The 18,105-nt window shown below is 36.5% G+C and overlaps 1 protein-coding gene across 2 annotated transcripts in view; it reads right to left on the reverse strand.

Annotated features, from left to right (window-relative positions):
* Positions 1–2,296: 2,296 nt before the first annotated feature.
* Positions 2,297–18,105, reverse strand: part of AGL (amylo-alpha-1, 6-glucosidase, 4-alpha-glucanotransferase) — a 37,062-nt gene continuing 21,253 nt past the window's right edge. Inside the window, exons 23-34 of one of the 2 annotated variants that reach the window (XM_054072942.1) lie at positions 17,738–17,871; positions 16,511–16,686; positions 14,698–14,800; positions 13,238–13,463; positions 12,676–12,787; positions 12,184–12,319; positions 10,210–10,322; positions 8,118–8,329; positions 7,458–7,555; positions 6,823–6,910; positions 6,598–6,731; positions 2,297–5,465 (exon numbers count right to left, since the gene is read on the reverse strand). In XM_054072942.1, coding sequence (XP_053928917.1) covers positions 5,348–5,465; positions 6,598–6,731; positions 6,823–6,910; positions 7,458–7,555; positions 8,118–8,329; positions 10,210–10,322; positions 12,184–12,319; positions 12,676–12,787; positions 13,238–13,463; positions 14,698–14,800; positions 16,511–16,686; positions 17,738–17,871 — 1,650 coding nt within the window. In that variant the 3' untranslated portion in view covers positions 2,297–5,347. The remainder of the gene's footprint in view (positions 5,466–6,597; positions 6,732–6,822; positions 6,911–7,457; positions 7,556–8,117; positions 8,330–10,209; positions 10,323–12,183; positions 12,320–12,675; positions 12,788–13,237; positions 13,464–14,697; positions 14,801–16,510; positions 16,687–17,737; positions 17,872–18,105) is intronic. The other variant, XM_054072943.1, reaches the window with a different exon arrangement.

Genomic DNA, 18,105 nt, shown 5'->3' on the forward strand with positions numbered 1-18,105 from the left:
ATCTACTTCTTACCTTCAATTATCATTTTAAACCACTAAACTGTAAAAGGTGTATTCCTTTCCTCTTCTCCTATATGGGAATATATTACCACAACGTTTTCTAAACCAATTACTGTGGTGCTGACCTGTGGGAATGAGGACTCGGCCATCAAAACCCAGGGAAGCCAGCACGGCCATGCAGGAGAAAGAACTGGAGAACCGGCTGGACCAGACTCCTCTTTGCACCAGCTCAAGAACAGGCACTGGTGAATCGGTGTCACCCTCTGCTGTGCAGCTGGAAATCTTTATTTTTCAGCTATGCTCGTAAGTTGTACTGTTCTTACCCGATCTATGATCCCCAGCTTTCTACTGAGATGTCCACCTCCTGCCAGCCCCAGGGCCAGTCTCTAGGTTACCAGACATTCAAGTAAGATCCTTTCTAACATGTCGCCATGGTGTTGAAATCAATCATTCACATCCACAAAATTTATATACAGACTTCTTTCGAAACTCTGCTCCAAGCCCTCCTTAGGCTAATACAAAACACAGGGTTGACAGGAGTTAACCTACCAATACCCTCTAGTGACTGCCCTCTCTAAGACAATATTACCTCATTATTTAGCTGCTCTTCAGGACGTTAAACAAGCAACCGTGAGCCTTACTTTTGCATTTGGAATCTCATTTTTCATTGCATATTATTAAAGTAGATGTCCCTTTCTAGGTCAAGGCTGTGCGCTGGACCCTTACAGACAACGGCTGTAGGAACGATTAAAAAGAAAGAAATAAAAGCCAGCTCTTGAATGTGGCCCACAAAAGAACACACTGTTCATTTGGTAGAAATATTTCCCTGAGAGTTCACTTGAAAGAAATAAACCATTCTTTTGGCTACCCTGAATTTTTCTGTGTGACTGTGACTCTAAAAAACACTTAAAAAAAATTATCCCTATTGTCATTTGATCCCACTTATGAGCATCATGCTTTAAAATAAATGTTCTTACAAGTCTGAATGCCACATGCCTGCAAATATCTTTATTCCTTTAGAACTGACTACAAGACATCACAAGTTTCTCGTCATTACACAAAATCAGGCTCCAGTTTATTTGCCGAAGTCAGACTTAGAATTCAGAAATATAAATTCCATGTTTGCTAGAAAATTTAATCGAAGGAGCTTACCTCTCAGAGCCCAAGTCATTGAACTTAAGACCACTGGCAGGCTGCAGCATAATCTCTTCTTTCATGGCCAGATTTCATTCTCTTTGCAAAAATCACAGAATGATCATGGAATGATGCGGACTGGAAAAGATTTTAAAGATCATCCAGTTCCAATCTCTCTGCTATGGGCACGGACACCTTCCGTGATAGGGAGAATATTGTCTCTGTCTGAAGTCATACTGAGATATTGCCGTGGCCCACACACAGACACAGGAAAGGGAGACTTCCTGGGTCTCACAAATTACAGGAATTGAGGTAAACAGTCTTACAGTTTGTCAAATCGCGTCAATGATACCAAACTTTATTTGTCTAGTACTCCAAGATTGTTCTGCAGCATCAACAGCCACCTGTGGATGAAAGGTTGGAGATAGCACAGGCATATCACGAGACAGAGGTTACTAAAGAACTTGATTCGAGGGGGCATTGCACACTGAGACAAAACCATTACAGGCAGCAAGACTGTGCAAGCACCCACAAAAACTCAAGAAACCACAACAGCCCTGACACCCAACAGTGCCATCTGCAGCCCCATGGCCCAGCTCCCCATCCGCTGCTCCACTGAGGGAGGTGGCAGCCAGGATAGGACAGGTTGGCCCATAGCGCACCCACTGACCACCTCAGAGCCGTGGTCCTGCCTCCAGCCAGTTTGTGCCCCCTCCCAAAAATCCAGATTTCATAAATCATGCAGTGAAACAAGGTAGTTGCAAAATATTCTATTCATCACAGTCATCAGTGCTGTGTGATTTTGACTTTGCAAAGCAGAGCTGGAAAGTGAAATCCCTTCTATATAGCGATAGAAATTTTGCACTGAAAGTTAACTAATAACTGTGAATCACTTGGGCAGCTGCCGGTCAGTCTACCTTAGAACTGTTCTCTTGCGAAGCTGCAATACTGTGACTTAAAAAGATACAATAATTTATAGCAGCAGAAATAGGCAGGGAAGTTCTAGCCCAATCCCTGCTCTCAAATCCAGCTGGGACAGCTGACATGGACACAAACATAAGAATCTGGATATAGAGCTCAAGTTTATCTGTTTAGTGAGTTTATTATTGTTGTTAGCACTTTTGTTTATTCATATTTGACCCGAGGGGGTTCACGATCTCTCCCATGCATATAAAACTGCCAACGACTGAATAAGCATCATCTCTATCATTTGGCTTCTTTCCAAACAACCACTCGAAAAGATTAACTGAATTAAAGAATTTTATTTTGTGCATTTCAGAATTACATGAATAATGACATTTTCTAAACTCAGTTGTTGCTGTGCTAGACAGACACATGTAAAACTCATCTTCCCACTTTACATGACAACATGCAGTGTGAGAATGATACATTATTTCACTTGAATTCTCAAGTTAATCTTTGAATAAATCAAGAGCTAATAACAGTACAAACACTGGGAACAGACAAAATTATTTCAACTGGAAGGAAAAAAAAAGTTGTCTCAATACCATATAGATTAGGAAATGCCAACTGGGACATATGGATTCACAGTTCTTACTGGTTTTACTGACTACAATTTGAGTTACTATAAGTTTTTGAGTGTATAATATAAGTGATACTAATGAGTGAAAATACAGTTCAGGATCAGTCAAAATAAGTCAGGTATTTTTAGGGGATAATGACTTTTTGGTATAGAGTTTATCCAGATGAATACCAGCTCATATAACTGTTAGATTCAACATTGCTTTCTTCTCTCTTCATTTTTCAAATGTCTGACTTGACAGTGTTGAGTAGCTTTGTGATAATAAAAAAACACCTAAAACCCCAACAAACCAATAAACTACTACCACCCCCCAACACTTATAACCTCAAATCTTTTGTTGCTACTTAACAGCAAAGTCAACCAATATGATATATGGGAGTTTTTTCCTATTTAAAACATTTATCTGTTCCTAAAACTATGCTCAACTAATCAGTGCAGAAGCAACATTATAAATGGGCATCGTTTAGAAGTTCCACACATGCATTTTTGTGTACACAGTGTGATTTACCTTTGAAATTTACTATTAAAATAGAAAATAAAAAAACTAGCAGTGACAAATATGCAGTCTATCAGCAGGGCAGTTTGCAAAACAGTGGAAAGTCATCTGTAATATTGTAGAAAGGTTTTGATGAATAATGTCTGACTTTTTTTTTTCCCCCAACACTGAAAGAGTGCTATTGCCAATGTACATAATTTGAAACCTTGTGGAAATCTTCCATAGTTTTAGCTCTTAGGCTAATTCCCAATTTTAAAATGCTTCCATCAAGCAAGAACAATTTGTTCTGCTACATTGTTCCTGCTTTCCAAACAATAGTAGCTGCAAAAGTAACTTGTAATAATACATGAGAAATAATTATCTAAGAAAACTGTAAAAAGCTAGTGATTCAGTAGGACATAAATCTCAATACCATTACCAATAATTTTGGAAAGTTCAGTACATCATGAAAAATACTTCATTTGCCCCTTGCACACTGAAAATATAATCTGTGGCTCATATTTCATTAACATTTTTTATCAAGTGACATCTCTCATGCATCATGTTGAGAAAATAAAATTTCCCAACTCATGTACTACAGCAGCTCAGAATTTGAGGTACAATACAGATGTTCCTTAATTGTAACTTTTAAGTACTGAACTCTTAGTAAGCTAAGCATTTATTAGCCTTTCAAATAAATATTTATCGCAATTCAGCAATCTTCAGTCTATTAAATTGTCCTTAAATGTATCTGTCTGTAACATCTCCCTGAACATGATGGCACACTCACACTTAAGACAGGATACAGAACTTTAAAATATGTATATAATAAAAAATTGACCTATGTATTATTAGTGCATTATAATTACATCCTGTGTATATTTTTTTCAGCATATGTTGTCTAAGAAATGCAATATAGTCTCGCTTTCCCCTCCCTGTGACATGGGAAGCATTGTCAGCCTCACTCTGCCTGTTACTGCACTAAGATAGAAAAATGACATAGAGAGAGTTGAGAATTGCCAACCGCACTTCTGTCAACCACCCTTTGGTTTGGGAACACTGAACTGAACTCAATAAGGGCACACAGATCTCCAAATATGAGAGAACATATGTGTTTGACATAATGTTTACTGGATGCTGTTCCCAAAGAACAACATATAGAGGTAGCATGCTTGTTCTTAATGGTGTAAATTCAAAAGGCCTAGAAACATCATCCTTTCCTCTCTTGTAGTAGGCTAGAATCTCCTCCTGCTGTTTCAACTTGCTTCAACAGAGCTAGGATTTCCCTAAGAATAAAGGGCTGAGGTGGCCATACCTCTTCAATACATTAAGCAGTCAAGCACATTGACTTCTGCATCTCTGGTCTCCCCTAACATACAGACTGTACATTGTACGCACGTGCACATGTTTCTTATTAATTCCTCATGGTGAAAAACAGATTTAAATGAAGAAACAGGTTTGCTGCGTGGCTCACAGTGTTTAAATTAAGAAATGGATTAGCATAGGACTATCTCATTATTGCTGGAGTTGACCCTCAAAGTAGTTTAAAATCTTTATAAATTTTATATATAACTTCAAAGATTGGTGTATCACAGTATCCATAAACTTTATTTCTGTGGTTGCTTCATGGAGTGTTCAACAGAACACATACAAAAATCACCTCCATTATACAGTTCAGAGAGACAACACATTATGCTTTCACTAATGTATGGTGCTACAGGACAAAGCATACCAAACTCAAAGCCATAGGTAGTCTATTCCCCTTTAGGCATGCATTTGCAAAACATCATTTACTCTTTAAGAGACAAATTAAAGAAAAAACATAAGAGCTTTGCTGCTTACTTTTAGCTCAGGTAAGAGCCACCTCACTTTGTTACATTAAGATTTTGATGTGTAAAGTCTAAAAAACCAAAAGCTACTTGAAATAAAGTTTGTGCATATTCTTAAAATTGCTCCTTACTAAAAGTTTCTGCATTGTGTGCACTGCAGTTTTATTTTATTGTCATGGCCTGATTTTCAAAACACAACCCAAGCCCCAGACAGTTACAGGGCACAGGAGCTGCTGGCATTCAGCATCTTCGAAAGTCAGGACACAGCTAAGTGATTGTGCATTTCCCTTGCAGTATAAGCCAAGTATTCATTTATGCCCAATAATAAGACCACAGAAGTTTCATCAAACCAATCAAAGTAAACTTTTACAAGTCATAAAGGATTTCAAGGATAACACCAATTGACCAGGCCTGAGTTTCACAGCTAAAAGGGCAATACTGTCCATTTTCATTGGTCAGTTCTGGAAGGCCTTTCCAGGATGATCTGGTAAAAAAAAAACCAAATGAGTATTGTTGTTAAATGTTCTTCTAATTTCAATTTATAATCTAATTTTAAAACGTGTTAGAAGGCTATCTCAGTAGGAAACTGAAAACCATGACTAAAGGTCTTTTGTCCTGCAGGCATGGTATATTGTTTAATAACTGAGATCTAACTCCATTTTGTTTCCTGCAGCTGGGAATTATATACAAATAACATAGTTAATAGCATAAAATACTCCTAAGTTAGGCCTGTTGTTACATTAATAATTCTGTACACAAATGAAATACCAAAACAGGATAAAAAGTATACTACTTCAGTAGCAGAGACAGAAAAAACAAAGAATGCTACCAAACTGCAAGTTATTTGGTAATATTACCAAATGAGACTTCGTGAGGCCAGAAGTTGCTTAGCAAATCTCTTTTCTTCCTTGCATGGTCAAACTCTATCATAACCAGTCCTACTGAGTTATGCTTATGGGTACAAATAAATGCACATTTGAAGTCTGCAGAACAGATTATATTTAAAGAGATATCAAGGGCAATATCCTTCTGTTTGTTTGTACTTAATTAAAAATATGACAAAGAGGGGAAAAATAGTGTGGCTCTAGTAAAAATTGGCCAAAACCACAAAGGAATATGCAAGGGCCATACACAAGTTCCTCTGTCTTCTTAGAATGTTGAGGTTATTAAGATCCTGAAACACTGTCATACCAATTTCCTCATTTATAACACAAACAATCCTAACAATATTTTGCTTCAGTTTAACAGCCACAATTTCAGTCTGTCACTACTAGTCCTTTAACTATTTTGTTTTACAAGTTGGTTTGAAATATTTTAGTTTTTTAGAAAACAACTCACCATTTTTTCTGATATTAATTTTTCTATGAAACTAGATCCTAATTTTTACATAGGGCTTATTTCACCCAGTCCTCACATGGGCAAGTATTAGCAATTCTGCTATAAAAAGCACTAGATCTCAGCTGTACTTGAAACCTGACTGGAGATCTGCAACAGCACACATCACAGTGAACTTTGTATGTAGAAAATTGATCTACTTATACTATAGATCTGTACTTTTAGATGCAATTGGATAGTGGATATCACTAACTTGAACAAATATTTCGAATTGCGGTTACCTTTCAAGGTGAACGTAGTGGCGAGAAAGAACGTTCTTAATCATAACTACAGTTTTTGCATATATGTCTGGACCAATTAACTTTGAGAAGTATAATTTAGCACGAAGAAAATATCCAATTGGCCACAGCCATTCCTAAGCAAAGGACGAAAAGAGATCATTACTACAGTCGTCAGTTTGAATAGGTAACAGCCATTTTTCTAAAATTGAAAAAAGTGGCTCTTACAGGTCCTTGGTGATAATTAAAGCCTCTGGCTACATTGTAGTTGTCATTGTCAAGAGCATTATCATACACTCCACAGTAAACCATATCACTGCAAGAAAGAAAAAAGAAATTATGCAAACAAATCCTTAACAAAAATGACACATATAAATGAAAAGCAGAAAGGAACCAAAAATTTGTCACGGCACTTAGATTTAACGATGATTAAGCTAGGGAGGGCTCCACCAGGTTCTGTATTTTACATGACAATGTAATTCCAAAAATAGTTTAAGTCAGTAGGAAAATAGTGAAAAAGTCTTGGAATGACTTAAATTCATTTGCCCTTTACACTTGTACTCCTAATGCAGTGTTGTGCACTGTATTATACACAAGTATTTATCAAGAGGCAAACTCGACATCTTTATGATACCAAATTTGCCTTGCTTATTGTACGGCATCCAAAACCACGGGTGATTGTCTACATAAATAAAATCAATTGCATGGATATTTAGAACAGCAAAATAGTTGTTCTGGAAGTATTTCTTACAGCTATTTCACAGGTATATATGAGAATTTTAACAAAAGAAATACTAACCCGCATATCAAATAATTCCTACTGTCATGCTTTGTACTTAACACTTCCTGTTTACTATACTTACTCTGGGTCTAGTGTTTTCATGCCTAATGGACCAAGCAGTTTTTCTTCTGCTATCTGCAGAGCCTTCCAAGCTCTCTCAGGTGTGAACAACTCTGGGGCCTAATAAAATAATTAAGACTTAATGAGTAAATCCGCACATGTACACACATAAGGATGTGTATACAAATGCAGAAGACCACAAAAAGCCCAAGTTTTATATTACTGAATCAACTTCTGGAACCTACAGGTCACAGTAAGCAAGAATACAGAAGCTATCCAGGGCTTTATTTTTCCTTTTCGTTTTATTTTAAATGCGCTTGGCAAATATTATTACTGAAGCTCTTTACAAAACCAAGGGACAAACATCCCATGCTTTTTAACTAACTTTATGGGAAAAGCGGCCTCCCAGATCTAACCTCAAAAGACACTCTGAAAACAGTGAACACTATGAATTTATCCTAGCTATACACTGGACAGCAGCTTCATTTAGCTAAGTCCTATCATTGGTGTATTTTTAAGAGATCCTCGAAGATGAACCAGTATTAATCGCATGGAAAAGAAAAGCTTTCAAAAAGTTATTCTAAGCAATGGATGTTCCCGATATAATGCCATGTAAATGAACCTTAGTTCAATAATACAGAAAACTAAGTGCAAATGCTTTTTCCCACTGCCCCTCACTTACCACAACCATTGCTATTGTAAAATTTGGCCTGAGTTGGTAATCACACCATGGACTTGAAGCTCCATAACTGTCCTTATAAATTCCACGCTTGTGAACAAGTTCTGGATGTTTCTCATTACGATCACTAGGGTTTTCAGAGACAAAGAAGAACCTTTCAAAGTGTCCTTGAATTTTTCTGTTCCACTCATCGTATGTAATAGTCTCCTCCTTTCCTGGAAGATGTTACATACAGGTTTAATTTTCTAAAAACAGCCACAGTGGAAACACCAGAAGAATGCTTATTTCCATTTTTACTGTTTTCCTTATTGGAGTTTTACGTAAGATACTCATAACGCAATAACGGCCATAGTAGCATTGCAAAACATTACTCAGAAGTTGAGTTATGCTGCAGAACTATTCCAACACATGCACAGCTTTTTTTACACTATATTTTCTAATTTGGTTAGCTAGGGGCAAACAGTAAAAGGTAGTGTGATCTACAGTAAATATTTAACTGAGTAAGTTTAAAGTATATAATTAGTATTTCAGCATTGTAACATGCCAGCTCTTTTATAGTACTTGGGAGTCCATATCCTTGTTTTTCTGGAGACTTCAAAGAAAGCATCAAAACATTAGAGTAAGTGTATCTTCTAAAAACTTCCTCTTTCTGAATTCCTGATACTTAGCAAACAGGAGCACCTCTCTCCAGCTGATGATTCCCTATGTTTAAGCTAATTCATAGAATCACAGAACAGTTTGGGTTGGAGGGAACCTTAAAGATCATCTAGTTCCAACCCCCCTGCCATGGGCAGGGACATTCCACCAGACCAGGTTGCCCAAGGCCCCATCCAACCTGGCCTTGAACACCTCCAGGGATTGGGCAGCCACAGCTTCCCTGGGAAAACTGTGCCAGTGCCTCACCACTCTCACAGTGAAGAAATTCTTCCTCATGTCTAGCCTAAATCTGCCCCTCTCCAGTTTACACCCATTGCCCCTCAGCCCACCACTAGAAGCCTTTGTGAACAGTCTACAGGAACAGCTCACTGAAACTTCAAGTGAAACTAGAAAAAATCAGGTTTTAGTCAGCAGAATTGTGCTAAGGATATCTTCCTGACTGACACTCACATCTTAAATAAGCAATGCTTTTATGGAAGAACCCAAAATAGTAAAGAATTATACGTTAGATTTACATTAGGCAAATACAGGAGTATCGACTGTTTTTCTTAAACTACAAATGTAGACCCAATTATATGGGATGAACAACGGTAGGGAGTATACACACACGAAAATGAATCTAAAGAAGTTGCTTATGATTCTGATACAAAAGAGATAAGACAAGTCCTCTAAATATTATTTCTACATTTATGGATTATAATTTTCCTGTGTAATGAATTTTACGTTGTCTTACTCTAGCTGTATATTTTAAGAAATACCAAAGTGACAGGAAAGTTCATCACCTCATAATCTGTACTGGCTAGGACCAAGAGGGGAAAAAACCCCAACCTTCAAACATTTACATTCCTGTTTTTTAAAATAGAATAGAAGAACCATTAAATTAATTGTTTTCCAATATTATCCTTTACTGAAGGGTAAAAAGGCTTTACAGATCATGTACGTCCCCTTGGGCTGAGTAAGCTCGAAGTCATGTAACTTTGCTACCAGAACAGTAACCCTCAAACATAAAGGGCACCTAAAGATATTTATGGGAATATCCAGAAGAAGCGGTTTTCAGTGTTGTGAATACTGTGGGGGAGGGGAAGAGAAAAGAAGTGTCTTGTATCATTTTACTCAGCATTCTTGTAATGAATGATGCATATCATAATAATAATATCATTTATATCTATTTTGAGAAATGGCATTTATGCTCCAAAACTCCTTTGTAATCCACACCTTAATACATAGAATAAAATATCTGAAATATTGACAACAACTCTTAATAATTTTTTGTAGTAACAAAAGATTTTATTAATACAAGATACTTTCGCAAGCTTCCCTCTTTTAACCATAAATCTTTTTGAGTAGTTTAATGTCATTCCTGATGTTATATGGCCACAATTTCATCATTTTATGCTTATACTCCAGTAATGCAGTTACGAGAGATGCCTATATTTACCATGTTTTTGTACAGTGACTCCACGGAATGGAAACACATCTTTCCGAGATAAATCCCGCAACCAGCGAACGGCTGACTTGCATAGGCCAACAATTTCCACAGCAGAGCCATCTCTGTAATAATAATAATAAAAGCTCAAGAGTTACTTTAAGGTGGTTAAAGTTCAATAAGTGACCGAAAAAAAATCCGTCTCTACTACTACTCCCATCTCTCCTATATAAGCACCCCAAAGTAGTATTGTAGTGTTTTGCTCATAACAGCTTCATCATTATCACTACTGTCATGATTTTCTAAGGTTCAGTCATACCACTCACACCCATATCCTCTTGGAAACAAAGAGTCTACTTAGACACTCCAGTCCCTCCTTGCAAGGCAGCTACTCCATTCTCTTGAGTTTTAACTTCCCTTTTCTGTATCGTCCTTCAGTATGCCCTTCTTGAGACCAGCACTACACACAACACTAAAGCTACAAGTGCATCTTGCAGGTGCAAGGTTTCACAAAGAGGCAGGATAATGCTCTCTGTCTTGTTCTAAAAAACTTTTACTGATGACACCTATCATTATTATTTTTCATTAGCTTTGGTGGCTGCTGCTGTACAGTAGGATATGATTTCTGAAAGCCAGCAATGACTGATTTCCGTCCTGTGTTGTAGCTCAGTTCTGACAGTATTGTGTGGGCATGGCTTAAGTTACTTTTCCCCTACGTGTATATCTTGATCTACACTGAAACTTATCTGCCACTCTTAGGTGCATTCAGTTTTACAGAGTACTTTTGAATTTCATGAAGAGGGCCAAGAGCAAGAGAACATTGGCAGAGGCAGACAATGTCAATTTACTTTCATTTAGATCAGTGGGATTCCACCTGGTGAAGAAACAATGGAGGAAAGGGTGGAAAATTGGTGGGTTTTTCTACCACGTAACAGTCAGAACTAGCTTGACTGTCAACTGGACAACAGCTAGAGTTTTTTCTGTACATTATACTAATTTAAAGAGGTATCATCATACCCAGCTACTTGGCACAGACTTAAGATAATTTTCTATCAGCCACCAGGAACATGAAAAAAGGACCAGCCTCAAACAGCTTGGTCCTCTGACGTTAAAACTGTGTTCAATAAGGTGGTTCTCTATCTGCGCATGCACTTTGGTAACTTAGGTAATATTTCTGCCACAATAGATTACTCAATCCAAAAGTGAAGCCATAAAATCAGCACTAAATGCGCTACTTGGACTTCCTTCTTTTTTCAGGTGGCATTCAGATAATGACCATACGCATAAATTTCGTATTATATCATATTGAGTTTTACTGCCTGCTTGATGTATTTTTTTTTCTCCAGCATCACCAACATAGCCTCTTTAGGGCAGGTATTTCTGCCTCTCCTGATTCCCAATTAAAATGCCTGATGTGTCAAGAAAGAAAAATGTCCTTTAGTTCCCACCCACAGACAGTGATCTATTTGAAACTGATGCTGTACTAAACTCAAGAAAGGACCCCTGCAGCAGTTTGTAGGCACATAGAGAAGAGCTCATCTATAAAATGTTTAATCTCAACTTTAAGAATCTAGACGTTGTAGATATTTGTGACTTCTAAATAAGTCGCATTGAAACAACACAACAATCATCAATAGAGATCTCCTACCATAAGTCAAAATAACAAATTACTGCTAGTACTGCAAGTATGCAGGTTTTCCCAAATCACATTTTACCACTTGAATTCAAAAGTTAACTCTTTGCAGGGAGCTAAGACCATGCCAGAAGCCGAGGGCTTTACCGCCTAAGAACACACCTTATTCTTCAAATGAGCTCAAATTAAAAAATTAACATTTTAGTAGGCAAAAACACGTAGAACATTTGAGATCACCTCAGATGTGTTAATGAAAGGCACAGTAATTCTGCAGAAGAATTTCACTCTAAAAATTAAATAATTTAACCTCCTCATTCCTGCCCTCCCCCCGCAAATACCCCTGCATTTTGTACCTTGGGGTAGCTGGAATTCCTCTGTTGCGAGCTCTGTCGCTCTCTCCCATTTTATCCATCCAAGTGCCACAATTGAAGCGGTTCCCTCCAAAGACAAAGCCAGTTTCAATGTCAACACCTGCGGTTATATTAAAACCTGCCAAGCAAGAATATCATGCATGAAGGTTATTTTAAACAACAAAAAACCCACCACTCTCCCCAGCCCAAAGCTCCAAATAAATAAACCTCCAAACAAGACATGTGATGTGGGTTTCTGAAAGCAACAGTACTTTAAGTGAATTTTTATTTAAAGATAACTTGCACTACAACATAAAGAGTTGCTAATAATAAACATTAGGTACTTTTTAAAACATTAAATGTATTTAAAGTAATATAGTTTTAGTTGCATTAAACAATTAGTTTTTCAAAAATATAGTCAATAGCTAAAGGAAAAGCAATAAAACACAACTGTAATCTTTTGAATTGCATAGTAAGCTGTTCTATAAATGTTACCTTCATCTCTCATGTTTTGATCTATCTGTGGACCAGCATTCCTTTCTCGGAAATTTATGCCTTCCATGTGTCTTTGCATTGCTTCCTGTATTACTTCATAAAGTGGCTGATCCTAGATTGATTGCATGTTCAGACAATACGTGAAAGGCAAAATGAAAAAAAAGCAGAAAGGCTCTACCGTGCAACTAGCAATAATTCTTAGCCTCTACTTTATGACACTTCAAAAGGAAAGCATCTACCATTTTCAATAGCACCTTTGCAATGGCAATACATTGAACACAATTTTTAATATAAACATTTTTCGAAGATTAAAAACGAAGAAAAAAAATTAAGCTGATAGATAATTTCTTCCATTCTCAGCTCCCTTCACCTGTCTAATCCTATGAAGCAGATATAGAGAGAAGTGCCTAAAACACAGAGTTCTTGTCCTATAAAAAATTTTACCATAAACAACAGTGACAGGTTGTTGTAGCTAGAAAATTTATATCTTAAACTATTTCATTAAAATAATTCATTAAAATTTACAGTTGTGTTAAATATTTAAATTGGAAGTAATCATTACCACAGTGCCTGCAGGTTGAGGAGAAGAGTCATCTCTTGGGTACATCCTAGAAACAGGACACCTGAGAATGTCCAATCCATTTGGAACAATTTTACAGTAGTCTTGGATGCATTGAAGCCACCACCATACGGCATCACGACAGTTGTATCTGGCATGTGTCCCCTGGCCAAGCAGATTGGGAATGAGACCATGTCTTAAAGTCCCACCAAATGCTAAAATGATATTTCTAGAAGAAAAGAAAAACACAGTCTTGACTAAGTTACTTTCAAAGCCATTACTGGACCAAGTGTTAAATACTAAGCATACAAGTATACCTTAATAGCAAAGCAAATCAAGGAGACAAACAGGATCTTAAAAGACACATGCCAAAAGTTTGCTGTTGAAAGCTACAAATTACTTCATTTAGCATGAACTTTTTACAATAGAAAGTAATCTATTCCCTACCAGTTCCCCAATGTGAATACATTTAAATCAATTTGTGCAAAACATACATCTGCTAATATGTAAAAGCTAGTTTGTTTTTTTCATAGGTAGTGATATAAAGCCTAAACCCAAATCCCACCGAAGTCACAGGGAAGGTTTTTATTGACATTGTTTACGATTACCCTGGTATCCATTCTGATGGGTGGGGTGGAATGGGGACGGAGGGCAGGAGAAGATGGGAATTTCCTATTAAAATACAGAGAGGTGACAGCAACTGAGGTTATGAGAAGTTTCATTTGAGAACCGTTGCGCATACCTTGGGGAAAACATGGATTCCAACAAGCTTTAAAAAGGGAATATAAACATACTAGTAGACTGCAAATCTTACTGCATGAGAAAAGTAATAGCCGGCAAAATATACAATAGCATAAACACAGACTAATTTAAAACAACTAATATAAATATTTGCATCATGTGGTGAGCTCCACCCAAATCAAAAGGTTAATGGAAATATAGATCTGGCTTATCTGGCTCATTTGTCTGGTTCAACATTTACAAACAGATATCAGATTGTGACAATACACAATTAGCTGATTTCTTAAGATTAATAGACAAATACTAGCAGTTACAAAAAAAAGCACAGTAGGCATACAAATCACACCCTTCTAATTAAAATAGCGTTCTCTTGCTACTTCAAGTTTTTAATAAGTAATTCTGACATTATTGCTCAGCAACAACAATGCAAGTACAAGTGAAAATCACTCTGTTTAAGGAAAAGCAGTAGTTTTACAGGGGTTACAACTACCTTATTTATACAGAACATCAGCTTTGTATCAGTACTAAGAAAGCAGAACAGGGTCATTCAAGTAGCATTTTTGATTCTGTTTACAGAGAACTCAAATCCATCTACAGTTATTAAAATTTTTTACTGCACATCAACTGTTTCTAACAGCTTGTGTGTCACCTCAGGTTTGAGAGCATTCCTTCTTCCTAGCTACCTAGAAAAGCAGTAAGAACTAAGAATAAGTCAGTCCTACCTTGCTTCTTCATAGCGACCAGTAACCAACATTAGGCCTCTCAGCGCAATAAATGTATCCCTTCCCCAAGAGCGAAAAATTCCAGAAGAAAAGTGAGGTAAACCTTAAAAGAAATGTCATCATTCATCTCATTTACTGATGTAGCAGAAATCTCCAAGCACACATGTATGTATAAAATAAATGTGAATATATTTTTACTTCTGGCAGTAAGTTTTTTCCTAGATTAAGATATTCAAACAATCTTCAAGACCAAGTTCTTGATGAAACAACAATTATCTCCTAGAATTTCACAATCATGCAACAGAATTCCTCATATCAATAATGCAGTCAAATCTAAGTTGTCATTAAATCACTTTATAACTTGAACTTTAATTAGAAGAAGAAAGAAAGCTAACAAAAAAAAGCCAGATCTATGACAAGATTGCTTTGACTCTTGCTTTGTTGGCAAGAGCTTATGTATGAGAGCTGCGCCACCTTAGTAGCATATAGGGGATAAGACTAGAGAGCTATGAATTTCTTCAGCCCAAAACTGTTCTTAGCCACTATAAAGGGAATCCTGCTTCTCTTTTCCAGAATCTTCTAGAACTACATCTTAAAGTTACATGTTACAATGTCTGCAGTAAGAACAATTCTTACTGATAAATCATAACTACAATAGTAAGGTCGATCCTTGTCTTTTATTCCATTTATTAACTTTTCCAATCAATAAATTCCACATGGTAAAGTTTCAAACCAGCAGGCTCTTGTGAACACCTGACAGAACAATATTTTATTGTTTACCACTTACTTTTCCAATGTATTTGCCAATACTCAAATATGACCTCCACACCACTGCAATTTTATAGCATATGGCAACAGCACTTGAGAATAACAGTCCATGTATGAGTTAAAAATCTCAGACACAACTACCAGTGAATATTTAAAACCAAACCCTTCCGTATAATTAATCTTTATGACCAGTTTAGGGGAATAATGTGCCTCTGTGCTTCTAGGTTACACTAAAGCAGGCAAATGGAATGTTACCGAGAAACTAAAAGCAATGAAATTCCATGAGAGAAATACAGAAAGCAAAAAGAAGAAGAAAATAAACACCCCAGTGAGATAGAGGCCATAGAATCTGTAGATGTTAAAAGTTTCTATGGTTTCAGAAAAGGAATGGGGCAACTCAGAAGAAAAGTAAATTCATTCTAAGCCACTAAACAAAAGACTATTTCTACCACAGGACAGTGCCCAATTCAAAGACTGCCATTTTGAGGTATTAACACTATTTGTTGACTGCTTTTATGCTCTTTCCTTTTGGAGGTGGCTTCAGAACAGGCGTTCCGGTCTGCTAATGGTGCTTTCTTTTCCTGAGTACTTGTAATCAATAATATTCACCCTTGGACTCTATTACAAGTCTGTTGTTAAATATACTTGAACATAATAGGTTTTCGCTTATTTTTTAAAACATGAATTTATCTCAAGCAGGTGTTTAGGAAAGAAAGGTAGCATACTCGTGGATCTTCATATGTGATAAAGCGGATACAGCCAAAAACGTCTCTAAATAAATTGTTTATAAGCTCCCAGCCCCCACGAGCACTAACAAAATGGTTGTCCCCAAGAACTACCGCTAGATAAAACTCCCATGTTATTAATACAGGTAAACCTTTATCCTGAACACAAGTTAAAACACAGAGCAAAAGCAATGGAAACTGCTGCCTAAATTTTATATGCAGTTATAGATCCCAAGCACAATGGAGACAATTTTAATGTCGTTACTAAAAGCAGCTTAACTATTTTGGAAGGCTTTTAAAAAAATATTATCCTCACTTACCAGCTGCCAAGGAAGCACAACATTGCTCTTTCTCATTTGTAATCTCATTCAGCCTATAGGGAACATCATGTAAGGAAGGAGACAGATCTGGCAGACAAGAATATTTTCCTATCCCACACATCTGGACTGAACCCAAGGAAAGGTGCTTAACAAACGTTGATCCATTCTGCACAAAGCTATAATTCAAAAGAACTAAATTAAAATAATTTTACATTCAGCAATATCAGCCTATAAAATTTACACTTCAATTTATGGAAGACTATTATAAATATGCATAATAATAATTTTAATAATAATAATAATAATAACCAATAATAAGTTAATATTAGTATTTGTATTAACTAATTTTGCACATAAACTTTAACTTGTAAATAACTTTATTCCGCAAAATGGGTGCCCAGTGTTAGCCTTAAAGACTCCTATTGGTATTAATGAATTAGACTTTACGTCAAATACTTCTAGGAAAAAGGGTTAAAAAAAAAAAAGAAATTGGTTTGGCTTACTTGATGCCTACATACAGACCCAAGACTTCAAAAATATGATAAAAAATATTGTACTATAAACAGTTTCTGTCAAACCTAGGCAGTATTTTTAAAGATCATCACAGTTTTATGTATATATATAAAATTGCACATGAATAAATCAGTTAACACATTGCCTAAAATAATGCAAACTGCATTCCTGGCTAGTTCATCCCCAAGCATTTTTTCATAAAATATATTACTTCCCAAGAAACAATGGAGAAGCAGACACTGAACATTAAGCAGTTATTAACTAAGCAAATGCTTGGATAATGAAGGATATTTAACTGTGTTAGAGAAGGAATGTTGAACAAAGCATCAACACGAATTACAATCCAGTGTTTTCTTTTTCCCCTTAACTTTAAGGAATCATTACAGTTGTACTAAAATTACAGCAAAAAAATTGCTTCCGAAGCCTGGCGAAGAAATGCTGGCTTAAGGTTTCCTCCTCCTCCTGCACAATGCCAACAGCAGTTATAAATAAGTTTTATTAACAGTAAGTTATCAAAACCCTTGATAAATGTCTGACCTCTCAACCTTCTAAACCGCCACTGTTAGAAGAATAATTTGATATTCACTCCCAATTTTACCCTTTTACATTGGACATGTATGAAAACATTCAAATTAAATTCTCCAGCATATAAAACTTAAGAGATGCAAATATATACAGATATATCTATAGCTCTGATAGATACATCAAGCATACCTAGACATCTGACGCCATCCTACATCCAGAAGTGTTGTGTATGCGCCCACTAATATGGCATCAAAGTAACATGGGATAAGGTAACGTGGAATTCTCTTTAGGTAGACAAACATGGCCTTCAACCATTTACCAACCTATTAAAATATAACATAATTAGAACTTGATAACACTAGGGTTCAAAAAGCCATGCTTTCAGGATCCATCTAGGTAAAGGATTTGTTACAGGTTTTGTACATCAGTTATGCCCAAGATATGCCTGACCACCACAAAGATAAGGTTATCTTCAGTTATTAATAACAACACTAGCATGCAACCATTCATATCTAAGAAGTTGTCCATGCAAGATATTTGTGGTAGAATTGCTGTAG

Source organism: Cuculus canorus, chromosome 8 (assembly GCF_017976375.1).
Source record: "Cuculus canorus isolate bCucCan1 chromosome 8, bCucCan1.pri, whole genome shotgun sequence".
Taxonomy (NCBI): domain Eukaryota; kingdom Metazoa; phylum Chordata; class Aves; order Cuculiformes; family Cuculidae; genus Cuculus; species Cuculus canorus.